The sequence below is a fragment of the Rousettus aegyptiacus genome, unplaced genomic scaffold, assembly GCF_014176215.1.
Source record: "Rousettus aegyptiacus isolate mRouAeg1 unplaced genomic scaffold, mRouAeg1.p scaffold_m13_p_6, whole genome shotgun sequence".
NCBI classification, from domain to species: domain Eukaryota; kingdom Metazoa; phylum Chordata; class Mammalia; order Chiroptera; family Pteropodidae; genus Rousettus; species Rousettus aegyptiacus.
In genome coordinates, this window is record NW_023416309.1 from 13,882,566 (window position 1) to 13,904,790 (window position 22,225).

The 22,225-nt window shown below is 35.9% G+C and overlaps 1 protein-coding gene across 3 annotated transcripts in view; it reads right to left on the reverse strand.

Annotated features, from left to right (window-relative positions):
• FAM149B1 (family with sequence similarity 149 member B1) overlaps positions 1 to 22,225 on the reverse strand; it is a 58,793-nt gene that overhangs the window by 8,166 nt on the left and 28,402 nt on the right. For all 3 annotated transcript variants that reach the window (XM_016156925.2, XM_016156924.2, XM_016156926.2), the window contains 4 exons: positions 21,626 to 21,793; positions 17,572 to 17,759; positions 2,636 to 2,760; positions 940 to 1,046 (listed from right to left, as the gene is read on the reverse strand). In XM_016156925.2, the coding sequence (XP_016012411.2) occupies positions 940 to 1,046; positions 2,636 to 2,760; positions 17,572 to 17,759; positions 21,626 to 21,793 (588 nt within the window). The remainder of the gene's footprint in view (positions 1 to 939; positions 1,047 to 2,635; positions 2,761 to 17,571; positions 17,760 to 21,625; positions 21,794 to 22,225) is intronic.

Consider the following 22,225-nt stretch of genomic DNA (forward strand, 5'->3'; position numbering starts at 1 on the left):
TGAACTCCTGCATTAGATTCCTTACTTTCAGTTCCTCCTGCTGCAATCCAGTCTATGTTCTTCTGTGAAATTTATCTTTCAAATTCCTGATTTAAATATATGTGCTCCCTAACTGAAACTCATACATTACTGGTGGGAGTGTAAAATGGTACAATTACTTTGGAAAATTGTATGACATTTTCACTTCTAGATATTGACTCAAGAAAATGAGACTGTAGATCTACAAAAAAGATCTGTGCAAGAATATATTTAGTGCCTTTATGCATAACTAACTGTCCCTATCTAGAAACAGCCCAAGTATTCATTAATAGAAGAATGGATAAACAAATTATATATTCTTAGAATAGAATGCTACTTGGCAATAAAGGAGAAGGTAACATGCAACAACATGGGTGGATCTCAAAAACATGACATTTAATACCCTCCAGTCATGGCCTAATTTAATTCTAGAAGATTGTCAATAATCTTTGGTCAGAAGCATTAAAGTTCTGACCTATCTCTTATCCTATTATAGCAAAAATGGTTTTTCTCTCTTACATATTTTGTGTTTTCCCATCTCCAAACCTTTTTCCACCCCATTTCTCCTACCTAGAATAAATAGCCTTACTGCTCTTCTCTGCTTATGCAAACTCTTATCTTTCATGGGCAAGTTCAAAATCCATACTTACCCAGCAAAATGCCTCCCTTCTTTGGGGCTGCTATAGCACTCACTCTGGGTGCCATCCACTTGGCATTCAGTCACAAAAATGCCCTGTATGGTTAGGTCTCTTTCTACCTGTGTGTGTCTTCTCTTTCTAGTTATATTATTGGCTCTTTGAGGGTGAAGACCATTTCCCTTAGATGCTTGTTAGCTATTCAATATGTGCATGATTGACTGACTGTCCTATTCTCAGTGATCTACATAAGCTCTATAGTCTTTTAAAATTTTATACTTCTTACAGGAGTTTGTCCATTAGGGAGAGATTTCTTGGCTGTAGAGGCATCCCATGAACCAAGAGACCATTCACATTTGGCTGATGACCACTTGCTGCTTGACAGAGACTCATCTATATGTTAAAAGAAGATGTTACTCATTATTGGTTGGTGAAGATACCTGCTTAGTTTCCCAACTTTGCCAAAAGTTATTTCCAAATTAGGTCATTTATACATTTTTCTCATATGCTTTAAATTTTGTAATGTTTTGGCCAATAGCCCAGCTGGGACCCTAAGTTCACTGTCAAGATGGCAGGGTCATAGTCCTTTCCTCTCTATTCCTAAGTGAAAGCAGGTGGGGTAAGCCTGATCACTCTAGATGAAAGCGCTTAATATCCACTGTCACAGAGAGAAGACCTTTATTAATTTTGTTACATTATATTAGAAAAGAAAACCTAAAAAGAAAAAACAAATATGGAACAAAAATGGAAAAATGAGGGTAAGTTCTAACAATCTCACATAGTCCTCCACTCTATAGAAACTAATCCTTTCTCCACTACCGCTGGAGTAGTCAGCTCTCACTGATAACCTAAATTCTGAAGACTTTTATTAGAAGGTGTTAATCTTATTTGTTCAAATGTTAGTGGGATTTACTCTTATTTGGACTGACATCACCACCTCAGTGTCCTCTTTGTTTTCTCTCTCAAGTCATCAGTTTGGCTGTCTTCTTTGCCATGCATTTGCCTCCTACTTTCTCTGAAGAATGTTTGGATTAACACTTCTTTGTATGATTAACAAAGCCATTTAACTGTTCAGGACTTAGTTTTCTTAAACCATAGCCAAACCAGTTCAACATGTAGAAGTATTTTATTACAACCAAAGGAACATTAGTTCACCTGGTTCATCCTTTAATGTGATATGGCATGGGCCTTATTTTAAATAGCTCATTTATAAGTCCAGCTTCACAATATCTGGCCACTATATCAACAAAGCAAATATTAGATCTGGTAGTAGAATCCATGGCTGAAGCGCATGGTCCAAGGATTAGAGTCCTTATTCTCTCTTTTTTTCCCTCCCTACTACTCTCCAACTCTTTTGCCACAAATAACAATGGGAAATTAACATGTAGGAATTGGCGCTACATAAGTCATTACATGGGGAAGAGACCAGGCAGGTGCATCAGCAGGGTCATTAACCTGTAAGAAATGGCCATCTTTATGCTTGTTCATAGACTTAATTAAGACTCTTTCTTCTCTCTCTGGTTTGCCTTTTACACCTAGGTTATGAGTGCTGAACATCCAAAAGTCAAAAAAGTCAACAGATTCAAATATTTAAAAAACAAAGACTAGGTAAGCAGAGGTAAGAGAAAAAGGAAGGAGTCAGAAAGTAAAAGGGCAGAATGTTAAGGCCATAAAAAATCTGAGAATTGGTCCCTCTTTTCATCATATCCTTCATTCCAGAACAGTTAGGCTCACCACACAGTTGATTCTACATTGCACAGCTTATAGATGCCTTTTAAAAGAAATAACTATAATTTGCTATTAATTTTTTAAACAAATTAAATTTGTCAACACAGAGTCCCTGAATTACCATGATAAACACGTAACTTTACTGAAAAAAAAATTGGGTCATAAATAATACAACTAAGGCAAATAACTCTGAGCAAACTTCCTCTGGCAAAAACAGTCCTAGGTTCTTCAGTATATTCCCCTGTGGGGCTTACCGGATTTGAGGTGATGGACAGCACCTTAGACTGTGGCACTCGAGGTAAGACCAAAGGTTGTGGTTCACTCAACACGCAGGGGCTTTGTGAAGCTGATCTGGTGATTGCAATATTACTCTCATCATCTGAGCAAAGGAATAGAATCTATTATCCATGGATATCTCCAGACCCACAGTATTATGAAAAAAAAAATCTCCCCTCAGATCTGGTAGTCTCAAGCTAGGCTTCACTCATATTAGCAGCCCAATTTCATACAGCATGCATGATTCCAAAACAAACAAACCAACAAAATACCTCAAAGCAAGAATTTCATTTAAAGCAGGCTGGCAATGCCTATTGGTACCTGGCAGAAGGAAAAGCAAAGATCTCTAGAGCAAAGCTCGCGCAAGAATATTTGCAGTCGATAGATATGTTCTACATATGTATTGTCCAATATAGTAGCCTCAAGCCACATGTGGCTACAGAGCACTTAAAATTTGGTTTGCTTGAGGAACAGGATGTTAAATTTAATAGTCACATGTGACTACTACAATGGACAAAGTAGTCCTAGGGGAACCTTCAGATTGTTAATCCAGGCTTCAAAGAATTTCCACATAAAGTTATAAGATTAAAACCCACTGTTAAAAATCACATGATCCAAGAGGAAACAAAACACCTTAAGAAAAAGCAAGCAGAAACACACAATCAGGTCAGCAAAGACTTCTGAAATTGGAGTGATCAGGTTCGAAATGTAAAACAAATGAAGCAATTAAAACTATGAAGAGTAAGACATAACATAGTCCTAGGTACATTTTGCTGTATGTAAATTATACTTAATTTTTTAAATGGTGAAATAAAACCACAATGAAACACCCTTTTATACATCGACAAAAAATTGATTAGTAACTATTGATGAGATTGTGAGCACAGGAACTCATGTACTGTTAGTGGATATATATAGAACTGGTACAATCACTTTGGGCAATTGGGCATTATCTAGTGAAGTTGAAGATGCATTTCTCTATGAGCTAGCAACTCCATATGATGGTGTATACCCTAGGGGAACTCTTGTGCATGTGTACCAGAAGACTGCTCAAGAATGTTCATAGCTTCATTAATCATAATCAAAATACTGGATTTTGGCATTTCCAAAAACCTGGGATTTTAGCACTTCTCACCATCAATTTTGGCTCCCAAACTGAACTCAAGATGAGGAATCGTGTTTTTGAGTAGAATTAATATGAACTCTTGGTTGTCATTGTTTCTAAATTGTTTCCATCATCATCTTATTACTGCTTCATTCAGAGAAAGTGTACCTTTTCTAGACAAAAATGTCCAGTGAAGTTTGTTTTCCCATTAGCAAATTAGGGTTAAAGATAATTTATAAATATTATTCCATAATTTGGATTTTAAAACTGGCCTGATTAAAAATTAAAATAGTTGTTTAAAAAGTTATAAAATAAATTATTACATTCAGTTTTATAAACTTTTCAGTTATAGTTGATAAACCTTAAAATACCACAAGGTGTCATGTGGTGTTTTAAAAAATCTTATTGTAGCAAGATATATATGAAATTTACTATTTTAACCATTTTAAAGTATACAGTTAAGTGGCATTAAATACATGCATGGTGTTGTGTAACCTTCACCACTATCTATTCCATAACTTTTTCACCACCCCAGAGGGAAACCTTATGCCTGTTACCACCATCTGTGTTTTCAACAGTTGCTTGTGTATTCTTGTCATACAGAACCCTGTTGTAAGAATGTATCACATTCTACTAGAGGGATACTTGGGCAGTTTCCAGTTTATGTCTTCCAGCACAGTGTAGTTATGTACCTTCTTATATTTGTCTTTGGTGAACATACATACTAAGTATATAAGAGTGCACATGGATATATCCACTCATTCATATATTGTTTATGGCAGTTTTCAAGGGCAGAGTTGAGTAATTTTAAGAGAGACTGGATGGCTGGCAAAGACTAAAGTATTTACTACTTGGTTCTTTATGCACAAAATTGGGTGATCCCCATTTTAGGGAATTTCAATCAACCCACTAAACCAGTTAGAGATCCTTCGACGCCATTTCAAGATCAGTGTCTTTAAGACTTTAATTCTAAAAATCATAGTGACTATGAAATGACGTAAATTATATATGCACAGAAAAATAAGCTAAAAGCATATTAATTCACAGCCCAACATTGGTAAATCGTGATAGGCAAAATCAATGTTTTCTCTGATATTTCAGTGGTTGATACTGAAAACCAAAGGAGTTCCTTTATCTCCAGCATTTGTTACTAAGTTTGACTGTGGACTTTATCATCTGTCCTCTCTCCAAAAACTTAACCTCACATAATATAAACCAGTTAGTTTTTAAAAGGATATTAGTTCTATTCTCCAATACCAGCTTAAAAAGAGAACTTACATATATATACAAGAGTGGCTTTAAAAAAGAAACCACAGTATCAACTGGCCAATGTGTGAAGCAACTGTCGAAAATGTGGAGCAACTGGAATTCTAAAATACTGGTGAGAGTGTAAATAGGTGCAGCCACTTTGGAAAAATTTATGGCAGTATTCACTGACATCGGAATAGCATATCCTGTGACCCAGCAATGCCACTCTTCTGTATCTAGTACATATGTTTACCAAAAGACACATACAAGAATGTTCATAACTGCACTCTATGTAGACAAACAAACCGGAAACTACCTAAATGTCCATCTACAGTAAAATATGATATAGTCACACAATTGAAAACTATTACAATGAAAATAAACTCTTGTTACAAGCAAAACTGTTGAATCTAACGATGTTGAGTTTAAAAGCCAGGTGAAGGGCACATACTATACAGATGTGTTTTTACAAAGTTTTAATACAGGTACAATTACTCTGTGGTGTTATGTCAGAAAAGGGTTATTTTAGGGAGGTAGTTTAGTAACTGAAAGAAAGCATGAGAAGGGCTTCTAAAGTGTGGTAATGTTCTGTCATACAAATGGATTCAGAGTGGCATTGCTGGGTCACAGGATATGCTATTCCGATGTCAGTGTAAACTTATTTTGTGATTTTCTATATATATATATACTTTAATAAAAAGTTTAAAAATTTTGCTGGACTTCTGCTTACAGCCAAGATGGAATAACAGACTGGCTTTACTCTCCTGCTTCAAACAATAAATCTATGAGACTGGAAATCGGGTAATGAAAGAATGGATCATAAGACGGTAAACCAATGAGGCTAGCCCTACAATTACCTTGAAAGAGTTTCCAAGACATGACACAAAGAGGGAGAACAGAGGTAGACCCTGGTGGACGCTCCGATTTGAGAGTCCAGAGAGACCAAGAGAACTAGAGTTCATAGGACAGTACCAGAGAGGAGGAAAGTGAACAGAACGAGAATCCAGGATATCTACAGAGGGTAGGGTGTTACTTTAGTGTTCAAAAGAGTACTGATAAGTGCATGTGTGAGAAAAAATACCTGAGGCTAGGAAAGACAATCAACTGAAAGAATTAGAGGGAACAGTGCCTGCTGCTTATACAAGATCAGAAAAATTCCCTGCTCCCACTAGCCATACTAGAAAAACTCATAATTCATGGGTAACTGGAAGATCTTGCTTTGGTAGCTGGGGAATAATTAACTCTATACTGAGCATTGCTCCAGACCTGCCTAACAAATCATAAAAGCAAGACCAGAAAGGACAGAACTTATTCCAAGTAACTGCATCCCAGAAAAAGACCAGGAAAATATATATGGATAAAAAAACTTCAACCCCCAATAGGATAAAATTCATAATTTCTAGCACCCAAAGATTACCAGGCAGGAAAACACAACTCAGAATGAGGAGAATGTCAATCATTGAAACCAACCCAGATGTCGAATTATTCCACATTTTTCAAAAAATTAGCAACATGGGAGATATTAACATCACTCATATTTCATAGAAAACAATGAGTAGAAAAATCCACTGGACAAGCTAAACATCAGATTCAACATCACAGAAAAAAAGATCAATGAACTTGAAGGCACAATAATAGAAACTATCCAAAATGAAATATACGGGGGCAGGGGGAATGTATCTGAGGGAATCAGTGATCACATGGACTAAAATATGAGTAACTAGAACCCTAAGGGATGTGGGGGGGGGGACAGAAAATATCTGAAGAAATAATTGCTGAAAACTTTCTAAACAAAACATAAATGCATAGATCTAAATAGTTCAACAAACTCCAAGCAGAAGTAACATGAAGAAAACTGTACTGAGGCACATCGTAATCAGATTGCTCAAAAGCAGTAATACAGAGAAAATCTTAAAAGCAGCCAAAGAAAAAAAGACATGTATACAAGAACAAAGAAAAGGATGATATCAGATCATGTCACAAACAATGCAGGTGAGAAGAGAGTGGACAACATCTTTCAAGTACTGAGAGAAAAACTGACCACCTAGAATTCCATACCCTGAAAAATTGTTTTGAAAAAGAATCAAAATAAAGAAATTTTCCTATCTACAAAAGAAAGAATTCATCATCAACAAACACATATAAGAAATGTTAGAAGACGTCCTTCAGGTTGGAAGAATTTTTAAAAATTTTAATGAGAAAAAATCTACATAACATAAAATTCACCATTTTAAACCATTTCATAATATACAATTAAGTGGTTTTCAAAAATTATATTCACATCGTTGTGCAACAACCACCACTATTTAATTCAGAAAATTTCCCTCATTCCAAAAAATCCCATATTTCCCAATTCCCCTCTTCCTCCATCCCCTGGCAACCACTAAACTACTTTCCGTCTCTATAGATCTTCCTGTTCTGGACATTTCATTTTAATGGAATCATTAGATCATATAATATATGGCACTTTGTGTCTGGCTGCTTTCTCTTAGCATAATATTTTCAAGGTTCATTCGTGTCATAGCATGAATCGTTACTTAACTCTTTATATGGATGAATAATATTCCATTACATGGTCTATTAGTTACTCAGGCTACCATAACAAAATACCACAGACTGGACAGCTTAACAGAAATTCATTTTCTCACAGTTATGTAGCCTAGAAGTCTAAGATCAAGGTGCTGTCAGGGTTGGTTTGTGGTGAGACCTCTCTTCCTTGCAGGCAGCTGCCTTTTCACTGTGTCCTTGCATGATTTCTTTTCTGTGTGTCCACAGAAAAAGAGAGCTCTAATGTCTCTTCCTCTTTGTATGAGGATACCAACCCTATAGGATTAGAGCCCCATCCTTATGACCTCATTTAACCTTAATTAACACCCTAAAGGCCCTATCTCCAAACACACTCACATTGAAGGTTAAAGGCTTCGACATATAAGTTTTGAGGGGGACACAATTTAGTTCATAGCACATGGATATACCAAATTTTCTTTATCCATTCATCAGTTCGTGGATATTTGGGTTGGTTCCACTTTCTGATTATTAAAAATAATGCTGCTATAAACATTCATGCACAAGGTTTTTTGTGGATATATTTCTCCAATTCTTTTGGTTATATACCTTCAAGTGGAATTGCTGAGTAATATGGTAATTTTATATTTAACCTTTTGAGGAACCATCAAACTTTCCAGTACAGCAATACCTGTACTACTTTACATTCCCACTAGCAATATATGAAGGTCCCATATCTCCACTTACTTACTGTCCTTAAAACACACACACACACACGCACGCACGCACACACACACACACAGCCATCTTAGCAGATACGAAGTGGTATCTCATTGTGGTTTTGGTTTCGATTTGCATTTCTCTAATGAATAATGATGTTGTTATAAATGATTTTTTCATTTACTTATTAGTCATTTGTATATCTTTGGAGAAAATCTATCCAAGTTATTTGCCCATTTTTTAACTGGGTTGTTTATCCTTTTGTTGAGTTGTAGTTCTTTACGTATTGTGGATACTAAATTCTTATGAGGTATATGATTTGCACATATTTTCTTCCATTCTGTAGGTGTTTTTTTTTTGACTTTATGATAACGTCCTTTGATACACGAAGATTATTATTACTTTTCCTCATTCCTTCTCATGACTTCATTTATTTATTTATTTTGTATGGTGACACTGGTTAACAAAATCCAATAAGTTTCAGCTGTACACTTTAACAGTAAAGCATATATATATATATTTACATTGTGTGTTCACCTCCCATAGTTAGACTTCTTTTTGTCACCACATATTTCACCCACTTTACCTTGTCTACATCCCCCCTATGCCAACCCCCTACCCTCTGGTAACTACTAGTCTATCATCCATATCCATGAGTCTCTGTTTGTCCTGTTCCTTTGTTGCTTTTAGGTTTATATCCAACATATAAGTTTATCATGTGATTTTCAACTTTTTCTGTCTGCCTTATTTCACTTAGCATGATTATCTTGAGGTCCATCCATGTTGTCACCAATAGCAGTATTTCATCTCTTCTTATGGCCAAGTAGTATTCCATTGTATATATGTACCACAGCTTCTTTAGCCAATCATCTATTGTAGGACACTTTGGTTGCTTCCATGTCCAGGCCACTGTTAATAATGCTGCTATGAACGTTGAGTGTGCAAATGTTTTGGATAATAACTATTCTAACAGATGTGAGATGGTATCTCATCATGGTTTTGATTTGCATTTCCCTAATAACTGGCGATCTTGAGCATCTTTTCATATATTTGTTAGCCATTTGTATGTCCTCTGGGGAGAAGTGTCTGTTCAGATCCTCTGCACAATTTTTTATTAGATCATTTGTTTTTTCGTTGTTATCAATCGTATGAGTCCTTTGTATGTTTTGGATATTAGGCCCTTATTGGAGGCGCTGCTGGTACGTATATTTTCCCGTTCTGATGGTTGTCTCTTTACCATGTCGACAATTTCTTTTGCTGAGCAGAAGCTGTTTAGTTTGATGCAGTCTCATTCATTTAGTTTTGCTTTTACTTCCCTTGCCTTTGAGGTCAAATTCATAAAATCTTCTTTAAGTCCAAGGTCCTTGAGTTTCATTCCTATGGTTTCTTCCATGCATTTTATTGTTTCAGGTCTTATTCAGGTCCTTAATCCATTTTGAGTTAATTTTGGTATGTAGTGATAGACAACAGTCTAGTTTCATTCTTTTGCAGGTGACATTGCAGTTTTCCCAGCACTATCTATAGAAGAGGCTTTCCTTTCTCCACTGTATGTTTTTGGCCGCTTCGTCAAAAATTATTTGCCCATATAAATATGGGTTTACTTCTGGACTCCCGATTCTGTTCCACTGGTCCATGTGTCTGTTTTGCTGCCGATACCATGCCGTTTTGATTACTGTGGCTTTGTAGCATAATTTGAAGTTGGGCAGAGTGATGCCTCCAGCCTCGTTCTTTTTTCTCAGGATGGCTTTGGCAGTTCGGGGTGTTTTGTGTTCCCATACAAATCTGATGATCTTTTGTTCTATTTCTTCAAAAAATGCCAATGAGATTCTGATGGGGATTGCATTAAATCTGTATAATGCTTTAGGTAATAAGGTCACTTTAACTATGTTGATTCTTTCAATCAAAAAACATGGAATATCTTTTCATTTCTTTTAGTAAGGTCTTATATCTTCGATTTCTTTTAGTAAGGTCTTATAGTTCATTACACAGGTCCTTCACATGTTTCATTAGATTTATTCCTAGGTCTTTTATTCTTTTTGTCGCAATTGCAAAAGGAATTATTTTTTCCATTACTTTTTCTGACACTTTGTCGTTAGAGTATAGGAACGCTATGGATTTTTGAATGTTGATTTTGTAACCAGAAACTTTACTGTATTTGCTTGTTGTTTCCAGTAGTGTTCTTGTGGAGTCTCAGGGTTTTCTATATAGAGAATCATGCCATCTTCAAATAGCGACAGTTTGACTTCTTCATTTCCTATTTGGATGCCTTTTATAATTTTCTCTTGTCTGACTGAACTTGCTAGGGCCTCCAATGTTATATTGAATAACAGTGGTGATAGTGGACAGCCTTGTCTTGTTCCTGATCTTAGAGGGAAGGCTTTAGTATTTCACCATGAAGTATAATGTTGACTGAGGGTTTGTCATAGATGGCCTTCATTATGTTAAGGTACGTTCCTTCTATACTGATTTTGTGAAGTGTTTTGATCACAAACGGATGCTGTATCTTGTCGAAGGCTTTTTCTGCATCTATTGATACGATTGTATGATTCTCGTTTTTTAATGTTTATGTGGTGTATCACATTAATAAATTTGAATATGTTGAACGATTCCTGTGCCCCTGGGATGAAGCCCACATGATTGTACTGCTTCCTCTGTGATTTTTTGGAAGAGTTTGAGGAGAACAGGTATTAAATCTTCTTTGAATGTTTGGTAGAATTCACTGGTGAAGCCATCTGGTCCTGGACTTTTACTTTTTGATAGGCTTTTGATGATTGTTTCAATTTCCATACTGCTGATCGTCCTATTTAGATTTTCTAGTTATTCTTCAATATTCGGTCTAGGAAGTTTGTATTTTTCCAAGTACTGGTCCATTTCTTCTATGTTATTATATACTTTTTCATAGTATTCTTGTATGATCCTTTGTATTTCTGCGATATCAGTCGTAATTTCCTCTCTTTCATCCCTGATTTTGTTTATTTGTGTCCTTTCTCTTTTTTCTTTAGTGAGTCTAGCCAGGGGGTTGTCAGTTTTATTAACCTTTTTCAAAGAACCAGCTCTTTGTTGCATTTATTTTTTCCTGTTGTTTTTGTTTGTTTTCAATTTCATTTATTTCTGCTCTAATTTTGATTATTTCTTTCCTTTGGCTGACTTTAGGCTTCATTTGTTCTTCCTTTTCTAGTTTTTTAAGATGAAGCATTAGGTTGTTTATTGGGGCTCGTTCTTGTTTTTGGAGTTAGGCCTGTAATGATATGAACTTTCCTCACATGACTGCTTTTGTCATGTCCCAAAAGCATGGATATGTTGTACTATCATTATCATTCGATCTCTCTTTATAGTTGTTCTTTGAACCAGTTAATCTTCAGTACTATGCGGTTTAATCTTCATGTATTTGTGGTTCTTCCTGCTTTCTTTTTGCAGTTAATCTCTACTTTCAAAGCATTATGATCAGAGACTAGGATCAGAGAATATGGTTGGTATGATTTCAACCCTCTTATATTTGTTGAGACTATCTCTGTGTCCCAGTATGTGGTCAATCCTTGAGAATGTTCCATGTGCCCTAGAGAAGAATGTATAAGCAGTTGTTTTGGGATGAAAGGGTCTATAAATGGCGATTATGTCCAGTTAATCTAATGTGTCATTTAAGGATGTTATTTCCTTAAAGGATTTTCTGTTTGGATGATCTGCCCATATCTGACAGCGGGGTATTTAGGTCCTTTACTTTGAAAGTGTTTTAGTCTGTTTCTCCCTTTAGTTCTGTTTGTAATTGCTTTATATATTTAAGGGGTCCCTCAGTGAGAACATAGATATTCATAAGTGTCGTGTCTTCTTGGTGCATGATTCCCTTTATCATTAGGAAGTGTCCCTCAGTATCTTTCTTTACCTTTTTTATTTTGAAGCCTATTTCACTTAGTATTAGTACTGCTACTCCCATTTTTCTCTGAATAGCATTTGCTTGAAACATCATTTTCTACCCTTTCACTTTGGGTCTATATTTGTCTTTGGAACTGAGCTGTGTCTCCTGCAGCTAGCACACGGGTTGTTTTGTTTTGTTTTGTTTTGTTTTATCCATTCTGCAACTCTGTGCTTTTTAATTGGCGATTACTGAAATATGAAGTCTTCTTATAGCCATTTTATCTTTTGCTTTCTGGGAGCTCGGTGTTTCCATAGTTTCCTCGTCCTTATGTTTCTGTTTTCTTTTTTTGGTTGGCTTTTGTATGTTTTCCCTCTGGTCCTTCTTCCGAATCTTTGGTGTGTGGTTCATTTACGAATATATAAAGGACAGTTATATATGTATATACATATATATATATACGGTCATGCATTTTCTTCTGTGAGTGCCTTATCTCCATTCCCCTTTGTGGATTTGGATCCTAAAATCCTCTCCTTTTCAGTCATTGTTGTCTTGGTTTGTCCCTATGTGTGCTAAATGTTTATTACTATCTTGCCATAGCAAATCACTTCTTCTTGTTCAAGCTTATAATGCCCTGTTCTTAGAATGGGTTGCATCCTTTGCTTCTATCTGCCTGAGAGTCACCTTACTCCTAATTATGTTTTTTGTTTTTTTTTTTTATCATTTAGTTTTAAGTGAGCTGACCCTTTTCAGTATTTCCTGTAGTGCAGGCCTCGTAGTGAATTCCCTCAATTTTCATATGTCTGTAAAGGTCTTTAGTTTACCTTCATATCTAAAGGAGAGCTTAGCTTGATACATGATTCGATGCTGGTAGTTCCTTTCACTTAATAGTCTGAATATTTGATTCCACTCTTTCTGTCATATGAGGTTTGTGCTGAGAAGTCTGACAATAATCTAACGGGTTCTCCTTTACAGGTTACCGTCTTCTTTTCCTTGGCTGCACTGAGATCTGTCTTTGTCATTGATTTTTGATAATTTTAATACAATGTGCCTTGTTGAAGACCTATCTGGGTATTCTATTGACTTCTCACATTCCAAGCTCCAGCTCATTCCTTAGATTTGGGAAATTCTCATCAACTCTGTCTGAAAATGCTTTCTAGTCCCTGCTCCTTTTTCTCCTCTTCGAGAACTCTCATTATTTTTATGTGTCCTCTCCTGATAGTATCAGCTAGTTCTTGTATTTCTCTTTCATTATTTTTCATTCTTCGGTTTCTCTCTTCTTCCTTCTGATTTATTTCTAGATTTCTGTCTTCGGTATCACTGATCCATTTCTCCATTTGTCCACTCTATTCCCCAACCTTCCTATTTCATTTTTCAACTCTTGCTATGTTTATTTTTTTAAATCTCCAGAAGTTCTATTCTGTTCTTTTTGAAGGTTTCAGTCTCCTGGCTAAAGAACTCATTCTCCTCATCTAGTTGTTTTTTCCATTCCAGCAATTGTTGATATGACTCATTTTGGATTTCACTGAGTTTTTTCAGAACTATCATCCTGAATTCTCTGTCATTTAAGTCACATATTTCTATGTCTGTACACTTATTTTCTGGAGATTTTTCTCTTTCTTTCTGAAAAACCTTGTCACCTTGGTTGTTCATGTTGTTTAATGGACATTTATTTATCTGCCTGGGCATTAATGGAAGTATAGTCTGCTTTTTTTTCCAGAAAAATTTATTATATAATGATTTCTCTTAAGCCTGTTGCAAAGTAGGAGCTTTTGGTTTCCAGTAGGTGGCGTGTAAGCCTCTTGGATCCCTGCTTTATATAAAGCCTTATTAATGCCTTTTTATTTTCTTGTAGATATTTAATCAGGCTTGTTACCTTCAGTCTCAGTCCCTGTCAGTGTTCGGTCACAGAGGGTATGGGGAGATGGGCCCTCTGAGTTGGGGGATGGGGGCTGCAGCTCAGCCTCAGTTTTACAACCGTGGCTAGTATAACAATTAACTGTTGTTTCTCTATCGTCTGGCTTCTCTGCTTTCTTCCCTGATGAGTAGGCCGTACCGTCAGCCATGTGGAGCTCACAACTCTCCCAGGCATGGTTGCTCAGAGAAGTTGCTGCGTCTTCTCTCCTGCCCCTCCTCCTACAGGGAACACCAGTGGCTTGAGAGGCGGAATCTTTATTTCTCCCAGTCTACTGCCTGACACCTGGGGTTCTGACCTGTGGTAGCTCTTATGTGAAGATCCCATGCTCAGATCTGTTGAGTTTTAGATGTTCATCTTATTGTTGTTTCATGGGGACATCTCTCACTCTTCCATGTTTCTCCAAGCTACCTTCCAAAGTTTGTTATTTTGATAAAGTCCACTTTATCTATTTTTTCTTTTGTAGTTAGTAGACTTGGTGTCATATCTGAGTTCACTGCCAAACAAAACAATAAATCCTCAGATCCAAATAGCTTCACAAACTCCAAGTAGAAGTAACATGAAGAAAATTACATCAAGACACAAGCTCATCAAGATATACTCCAACCTTTTAAGAGTTTTATAGTTTTAGTTCTTAAATGTGTGTCTTTTTTTCCATTTTGAGTTGCTATTTTGTAGATGGTGTCAAGTAAGGTTCCAACTTCCTTCTTTTGCATGTTACTCTCTAGTTATTCCTGCATCGTTTGTTGAATGGTGTTGGCTCCTTTGTTGAAAATCAATTGGGAATAGATGTGTGAATTTATTTCTGGACTTTTGATTGTATTACATTGATCTACATGTCTGTCCTATGCCAGCAGCACACTGTTTCGTTTACTGTAGCATTGTATTAAGTTTTAAAATTGGGAAGTATGAATCCTCCAACTCTGTTCTTTTTCAAATTGTTTTGGATATTAAGATTACATTGCATTTCCATAGGAATTTCACGATCGGCTTGTCCATTTCTGCAAAAAAGGCAGTTGGAATTTTCATAAGGATTGCACTGCACTCGATCTATTTGGGGAATATTGCCATCTTAACATTAAGTCTTTCAACCTACAACACAGATGTCTCCATTCCTTTAGGTCTTTTCTAATTTCTTTTAATAATGTTTTGTAGTTTTCAGTGTTCAAGTCTTGTACTTCCTTGATTAAGTTTATTCCTAACTATTTTATTCTTTTTGATGTTATAAGGGAATTACTTTCTTAATTTCATTTTCAATTGTTCATTGATAAAGGCTAGAAGAATTCTGAGAAGCGAGATAAAGAAGGCATAAATTGCCTTGAACAGACTTAGTAGAAATCTAGATTTGGCAAACTCTGTAGGGGAAGGCTCAGAAGGAAATGAGGAACCTTTTATTAGAAAATAGAAGAAGGGAGATGCTTGTTATTTGGTGGCAGAAAGGTTAGTGAAATGGTCTCCTGTGATCATCACTAGAACTTTCTAGTGATGATCCTGGTGATATAGCTAAGGAGATTTCCAGTCAAGTGTTGAAGATGAGGCCTGATTTTTTTCTTGCTGCTTATGATAAAACATGAGATGAGAAAGATAAATTTAGGGAAAACTATTAAACATGAAGAAATCAGGATTTGATGATTTTGGAAATTTTCAGTTTCTCTAGATGGCAAAATATTTATATGACAAAAGGATATTGGACTCTCCTTCCCTAAATTATACTGGCAGGAAGCAGCCTTATAAAACCACTTAGCTGCAAACATGTTCTAACTTTTGTGAAAAAGGAAGGCTGACTCAAAGGGTGAAACCAGAGGGTGGAGCAGATAGCTGAGAGGATTATTTCCAGGCCTTGAAATTTAATGAAGGAATTCCTAGTATTTTCCTGGCAGGATTTCAGAATTGACATGGGCCCTTTTTACCTTCCATCCTCCCGCCCCCTTTCTTTTTAACTGGAATGTCTATGACTATTATCCTTTCCCTGGCCCGCTGTTGTATGTTGGGTGTTGGGTCACATTATTTGTCTCTAGGAGTGGAATGGCTGGATTATATAGTTAGATGTTTATATACCTGTGTATATAACCTTTAGTTTCACAGGTTTATAGATGGAAAAGAATTGTGCCCCAGTAACTTTACTTACTGTATTACATCTAATAACTTCATTCATACAAGGACCTGATTTAGATGAGATTTTGGACTTCTGAGGCAATGGCTATAATAGGATAGTCTCCTGGAAAGCTTGGGATTTGAATGTATTTTGCATGTGGAAGTACAAGAATGATTGGGGTTCAGGGGAGGACTGTAGTGGACAAGCTAAGGTGGCTCCCCTGTGATTCTTACCTCTTCGTGTTCACACCTTTGTGTAATTCCCTCCTTTGTGGGCAGGACCTATGAATATTTTCAGATCAAGAAATGATGGTAAAATTGATTGGATGTCACTGCCATTATTATGTTATGTTATATAAGTTTCTGTCTTGCTAGCAGACTCAGTTTTTCTTGCTGGTTTTGAAAAAGAAAGTTGACATGACTATTACAGCTACAAAAACTGGATGCTTCCAGAAACGCAGAAGGGGAAGTGGATCCTTTCCTAGTTGAGCTTCTACACGAGAACCCAGCCCTAACCAACACCTTGACTGCAGCCTTTTGACTAGCTAAGCAGTTCCTGAACTTCTGACTCATAGATCTTTGAAATAATAAACGTGTGTTGTTTGAAGGTGCTATGTTTGTGAAAATTTTTGTGCCACAAAGAAGACCAATACAAACAATTCTTTAAAAGTTAAAGATACATTTAACCATATAATCCAGACATTCTTCTCCTAGAAATTTACCCAGAATAAAAGGAAATGTATGTCCAAAAAATTCTTGTACACTAGTGTTCATAACATCTTTACATGTAATAATTCAAAACTGAAAACAATCCAAATGCCCATCAATAGATAAATGGATAAATTATGGAACAATGGAATACTACTCAGCAATCAAAAGGAATCAATTATTGATGTAAACAAGAACATGGATAAATCTCAAAATGATCATGCTGAGTAAAAGAAGCTGATAAAAGAAGAGTAAATACCATATGGTTCCATTTATATGAAATGCTACAAAATAAAAAAGTAATCTATAGTGACAGAAAGCAGATTAGTTGTCGTTTGGGGATGGTGGGTCACGCAGGGGTAGGAGGGACGAATTACAAAGGTCATTTTGGGGGTGATGGATATGTTCATTGTATTGGCTGTTTCATGGGCATATACATAGGTCAACTTATCAAACTGTATACTTTATGTATGGTTTATTTTATATCAGTTAGTCAATAAACAGTTTAAAAATATATTTGCCACTTGCACAGGCTTTTTTTCTCACAAATAATTATATTCAAAGAAGCAGGACAATCTCTGTCTAGTCATCATAGACTAGGTCTTGTTACTCATCCACTCAATCTCAAATATTTTCTAAATATCTCTTAGTTGCTGTGGGAAATACAAATATGAGTCTTTTGTACTAATGAAGCATGTAATCTAATAGAATGGGTAGGGTTTGAAAATCCTAAGTTATTTTTTTACATTGTTTTCACAAAGATCCTTACCAGAAGCAAATCCTTCCCAGTGACTACGTGTCAGATGCTCCATACAGCTCAGGACCTTGCTCCATACGTCATCAAATACATAAGCAAGGACATCCTCTTTCATGCAGTAAAAGGGAGCAATGGGAGGGTACCCTAATTTCTGTTTCTCCGTAGTTGCTTCTGATTTCTTTCCAGGAAACCCCTCTTCCCTGTAACAGAAGAAGATGGAAAGACTTCATGGTTCTTCTTTCTTTTTTAAAAAATTATTTTCAAGTATACAGAATTTTGGTTAGACAGTTATATTGTTCATAAAACGATCCCCCCAATTGCTCCCTCCCTCCCCTGGCCCTCTACTTAGTCATCATATTAATGCTAATTGCATTCCCTATGCCATGTTCCCTATCCCCGTGACCAACTATCAACTACTAATTTGTTCTTCTTTAACCCTTCACCCCATTCTCCCAGCCTCTCAACTCCCTCTCCTCTATAGATCACCAAATTGTTCACTGTATTTGAGAATCTGTTTTCTCATGGCTATTCTTCACTGAATGTTCATCACTGTTCTTTGTGCTTCTTAGGCGTGTAATTTGTGCCCCACCCCCAACCTCCCTGCCCAGCATATGTAGCATATGTATTAAGCGGCCTTGTGAACTAAGGGAGATTTCAACAGAGGAGACTCTGCATTTCCCTCTGCAACCCCACCCCACCCCACTACCCTCCCAAACGATATGCCACAAAATAGAACAAGGAAAAGACATTGTCATCTGAGTAACAGCTTTGACAATTCAGCATGAAGCAACATTTTTTGTAATAACTGGATAATATTTAGGTTAATATTAATGTGACACGTTTAACCGATGTAACTGATGTAACAAGCAGTTACAGTGGATGTTACTGATTATGCTACATTATAATTTAAGGTAATGATTCATTAGAGAAACAGTCCACATAGATTATTAAAATACTTTTGCTAATCCATATAAACATTTAGTGATTGGCTAGAAAGGAAAAGGACGGGTACCCAACAGCACAGGAAGCTACTCTGAGGCTCATCTGGAGATCGTGAATCTGTAGCCCAGAAACTCCTAGTTAGCAAAGTCTATCTTTCTTCTGGCAGGGAGTGCCAATAGCCCCAGGATTCTGAGGGAGAAAAACTAGCTAATAGATGTGTTTACATATGATGGATGTATTATAAACTAAGACAAAATAAATTCTGGAATTGGCTTGCAATAGGGAGAAATATCTCCCAGCCTCTACCATGACAGTTACCTAGGGTAGCAGAGGTCTCAAGAACTAAATAGGAAACTAGGCAGGAAAGAAGGAGACTAAGAGTTTTACACAGGGCAGCCAAAGACTCTTTGCTGCTCCCTTCCTAAGGAAGAGCTGGCCTGGCTTATGTGGTGAGGATGATTGATTAGTAGTAATTGTGTTTTTCTTTTTCTTTTTAGAGGAGATAAGACATTCTTATGATGAAAAAATTCAAATTATACAGAATGAAATGTACGTATGTAGTGAAAAATAAGTCTCCTACGTCTATGTCCCCCAGTGCCCATTCCCAGAAGTAAACATTATATATAAGTCCAGAGAAATAGGTACATTATACACTGTACTGCACCTTACTCTTTTATTTACAAATATACCTAGGCCCTGGATCCCTATCAATACATATGAATTCGCTTCTTTTAAAAAATAGATATATTCTATGGGATATACTGTAGTATAATATATCTAGCCAGTTATCGATCAATGTTTTGCTCTTCTTGTCAGCACTATAATTAATACCCTTGTATCTAGTTCTTTAGCTACATGGGTGTTATATCTGTAAGATAAATTCCTATAAGTAGAATTATTAAGTCAAGGCTATATGCATTTCAATTTGAGAGATATCGCCCACTTTCCTCTAAGGAGGTAGTATAATTCTCTAGTGAAAGAATATGCCAGTTTTCCCATCTAAGGCATTATCAAACTATCTTTTGTTCTTTGCCAGTCTGACAGATAAAATTCATATATGTAAAATTCATTTTCTTTTTATGTGAACTATTCATGTGCTTTGCCTGTTTTGTCCTTAGTCTTTGCTTTATTGATGTACATATTAAGGATATGAAGTCTTTTTGTAGGAACTGCAAATGTTTTTGCCAGTTGGTCATTTGTCTTTTGACTTTAAAAGTTTTTTCTATGCAGAAATTTCATTTTATGTAGTTTTTAAAATATATATATAATTTATGAAGTGACCCTCCCTTAATACTCTAGCACCCATCTGGCATTACATGCAGCCACTGCAATAATTTTGACTATACTCCCTATGTGTATTCTAGAGGTATTATGCTGAATGAAATAAATCAGACAGAGAAAGATAAACACCATATGATTTCACTTACATGAGGAATCTAAGGACCATAGATAGAAACAAATTAAACAAAAACAGACTCACAGATACAGAGAAACTGGTGATTTCCAGAGAGTAGGGGATGGGAGACTGGTTAAAAAAGGTGAAGGGATGAAGTACAAATTAGTAGTTACAAAACAGTCACAGGAATTTATGTAGTTATTTTTAAGAATTTCTTAAATGACTTGTAGATTTTGTGCTATGGTTAGAAAGGCCTTCCTTATTCCCAAATTATTTTTTAAAAATAATCTTTCAAAATTAATTTTCTTCTAAACTTATATGATTTCATCTGTCACCTTTAAATTTTTTATATATGCAAAATGTATTTTATGTAAAGAGTAAGTTAGGAACCTTTTTTTTCCAGATGGTTTTTCCATGTTGTACCAAAATCATTTGCTGAAATTACTGTATATATTTTGATTTATTTCTGGGTCTTCAATATTTTAAATTACGACCATTCTAAAGGTTTAACTATGCTGTTATTTTTCAGTCAATATCTCATTGATATCTCTAAACTGAATGCTGCCTTTCTAAAAATCTTCCCTCTATTACCTGAACATTTATTTGGGTTTACTATGAGGAAAAGGGAAAGAGATGCCCTAAGAGGACACCTATAAGCTGTTTACATCACATTTTAAATTAGTTAAATCAGCTTCAGTTTTATAAGCTAAAACCAAGGAAGAAGACTTATTCAAGGAAAAAGGAAGAGAAAACAGAAATGATTTGACATAGGCCAGATGAAGTAAAGGGAATGGGGGCAGTGTCTGAAAAACCACAAGAACCTAATTATGATTCCCTTGTAACAGAGAGCTAGCTCAGTGGTGTTATGTATAGAAATCTGGGTTATGTTTAGGTGACCCAAGGATGTATACATGGAGCACATGAGTAAGCATGGCTCTGCAGGAAATATGATGGGAAGAAGAGAAGTCTGGAATCATTTGACATAATACTAACTAAACCGAATTATACCCTCATATCCTAAAATGAAATTCTCACTTCCAGATGTGCTGCTGTGACAATCAATTCTGGACCTTTTAAAGGCTTAAAGGAATAGTTTAGGAGGTTAATGTTTCAGAAAGGTAGCACAGAATAGAGCCAGATTTAGAATTAGATAAGGTTTTTTGTTTTAGCTTTACCTCAGACAAATCACTTAACTATCTGATTCTCACCTGTCCTGTAAAGGGGGCAAATAATATCTATGTCACAGGACTATTGTCAGAATACAGTAAGTATAGATATAAAGAAGTACTAAGTATAAAGTCTGTGCTGAGTATAAGGTTTTTATATAAACTGTATATATATTTTTCAAACAGGATTTATGTAAATGAAGTTCACACATCTGCTTTTATTAAAAGTTTCAGTGTTTCCCGGAGCTCCCGGTGATAATTTACAAAAGGTAAATCAAATTATGTGCAGAAAAAATTTAACTCATTTAAAAACGGTTAATCTCAGGAAGAGGCAGATGATGTGCAGGAAGAAATTTACACAAGGAAGTCTGGTATGTGAAAGCAATAGGAATTTATATCAACTAAGCACGTGAACTCTGGATACCTGAGAAGTAACAGAAAATCCTAACAGAAAGTAATATAAATCTAATTATAGGTAATATTGGCAGTATACTTTAGAAAACATAGTTATTAATACATAAAATAGGCAAGGAGTAAAAAGTTTAAAAGACATAATACTCACATATCTGTTTGATCGAATGCCAGATATTCCTCTATTATTCCTTCAGAGAAGATTACACAGTCTTCCTCTTCTTTTTCCATAGAACACAAGCTAGGGGATTTGGCAATGGAAGATGCTTTAGGAACATAAGAAGTTGAAAAATGTAACTTCTTTCCTCTAATACCAAATCTGGGAGAGAAAAAAAAGCAAATATTCATTATGTACAACATAAACAGTTCTTATAGCAACTTAGTCACATGAGTTTCAGCTCAAAGTCCCTTGCCCTGGTGACACCTTCATGGGCTACTCTAAGTTTTAATGCCTGTTAGTTCTCAGGACAGGAGGAATAAATACTAGCCATAGACCTACTCTGCTTAGGTGTAGTATACAGTATTGAATGCTGCTTGCTATCTTTTCAAATGCAACAGCTATGGCTATAAAATAAAATAAAAAAATTAAATCTAAGAATATTTACATTCATAATTACATCCTTAAAGGCACCTCAATAACTTATTTTAATAACTTCATCGTTCATAATGAATGCTCCTTGAAGGCAGGGGATCTGGCTCTCCTTCGCTAGCTCAGCTGGTAGAGCGGAGGACTGTAAAGGCAGGGGATCTT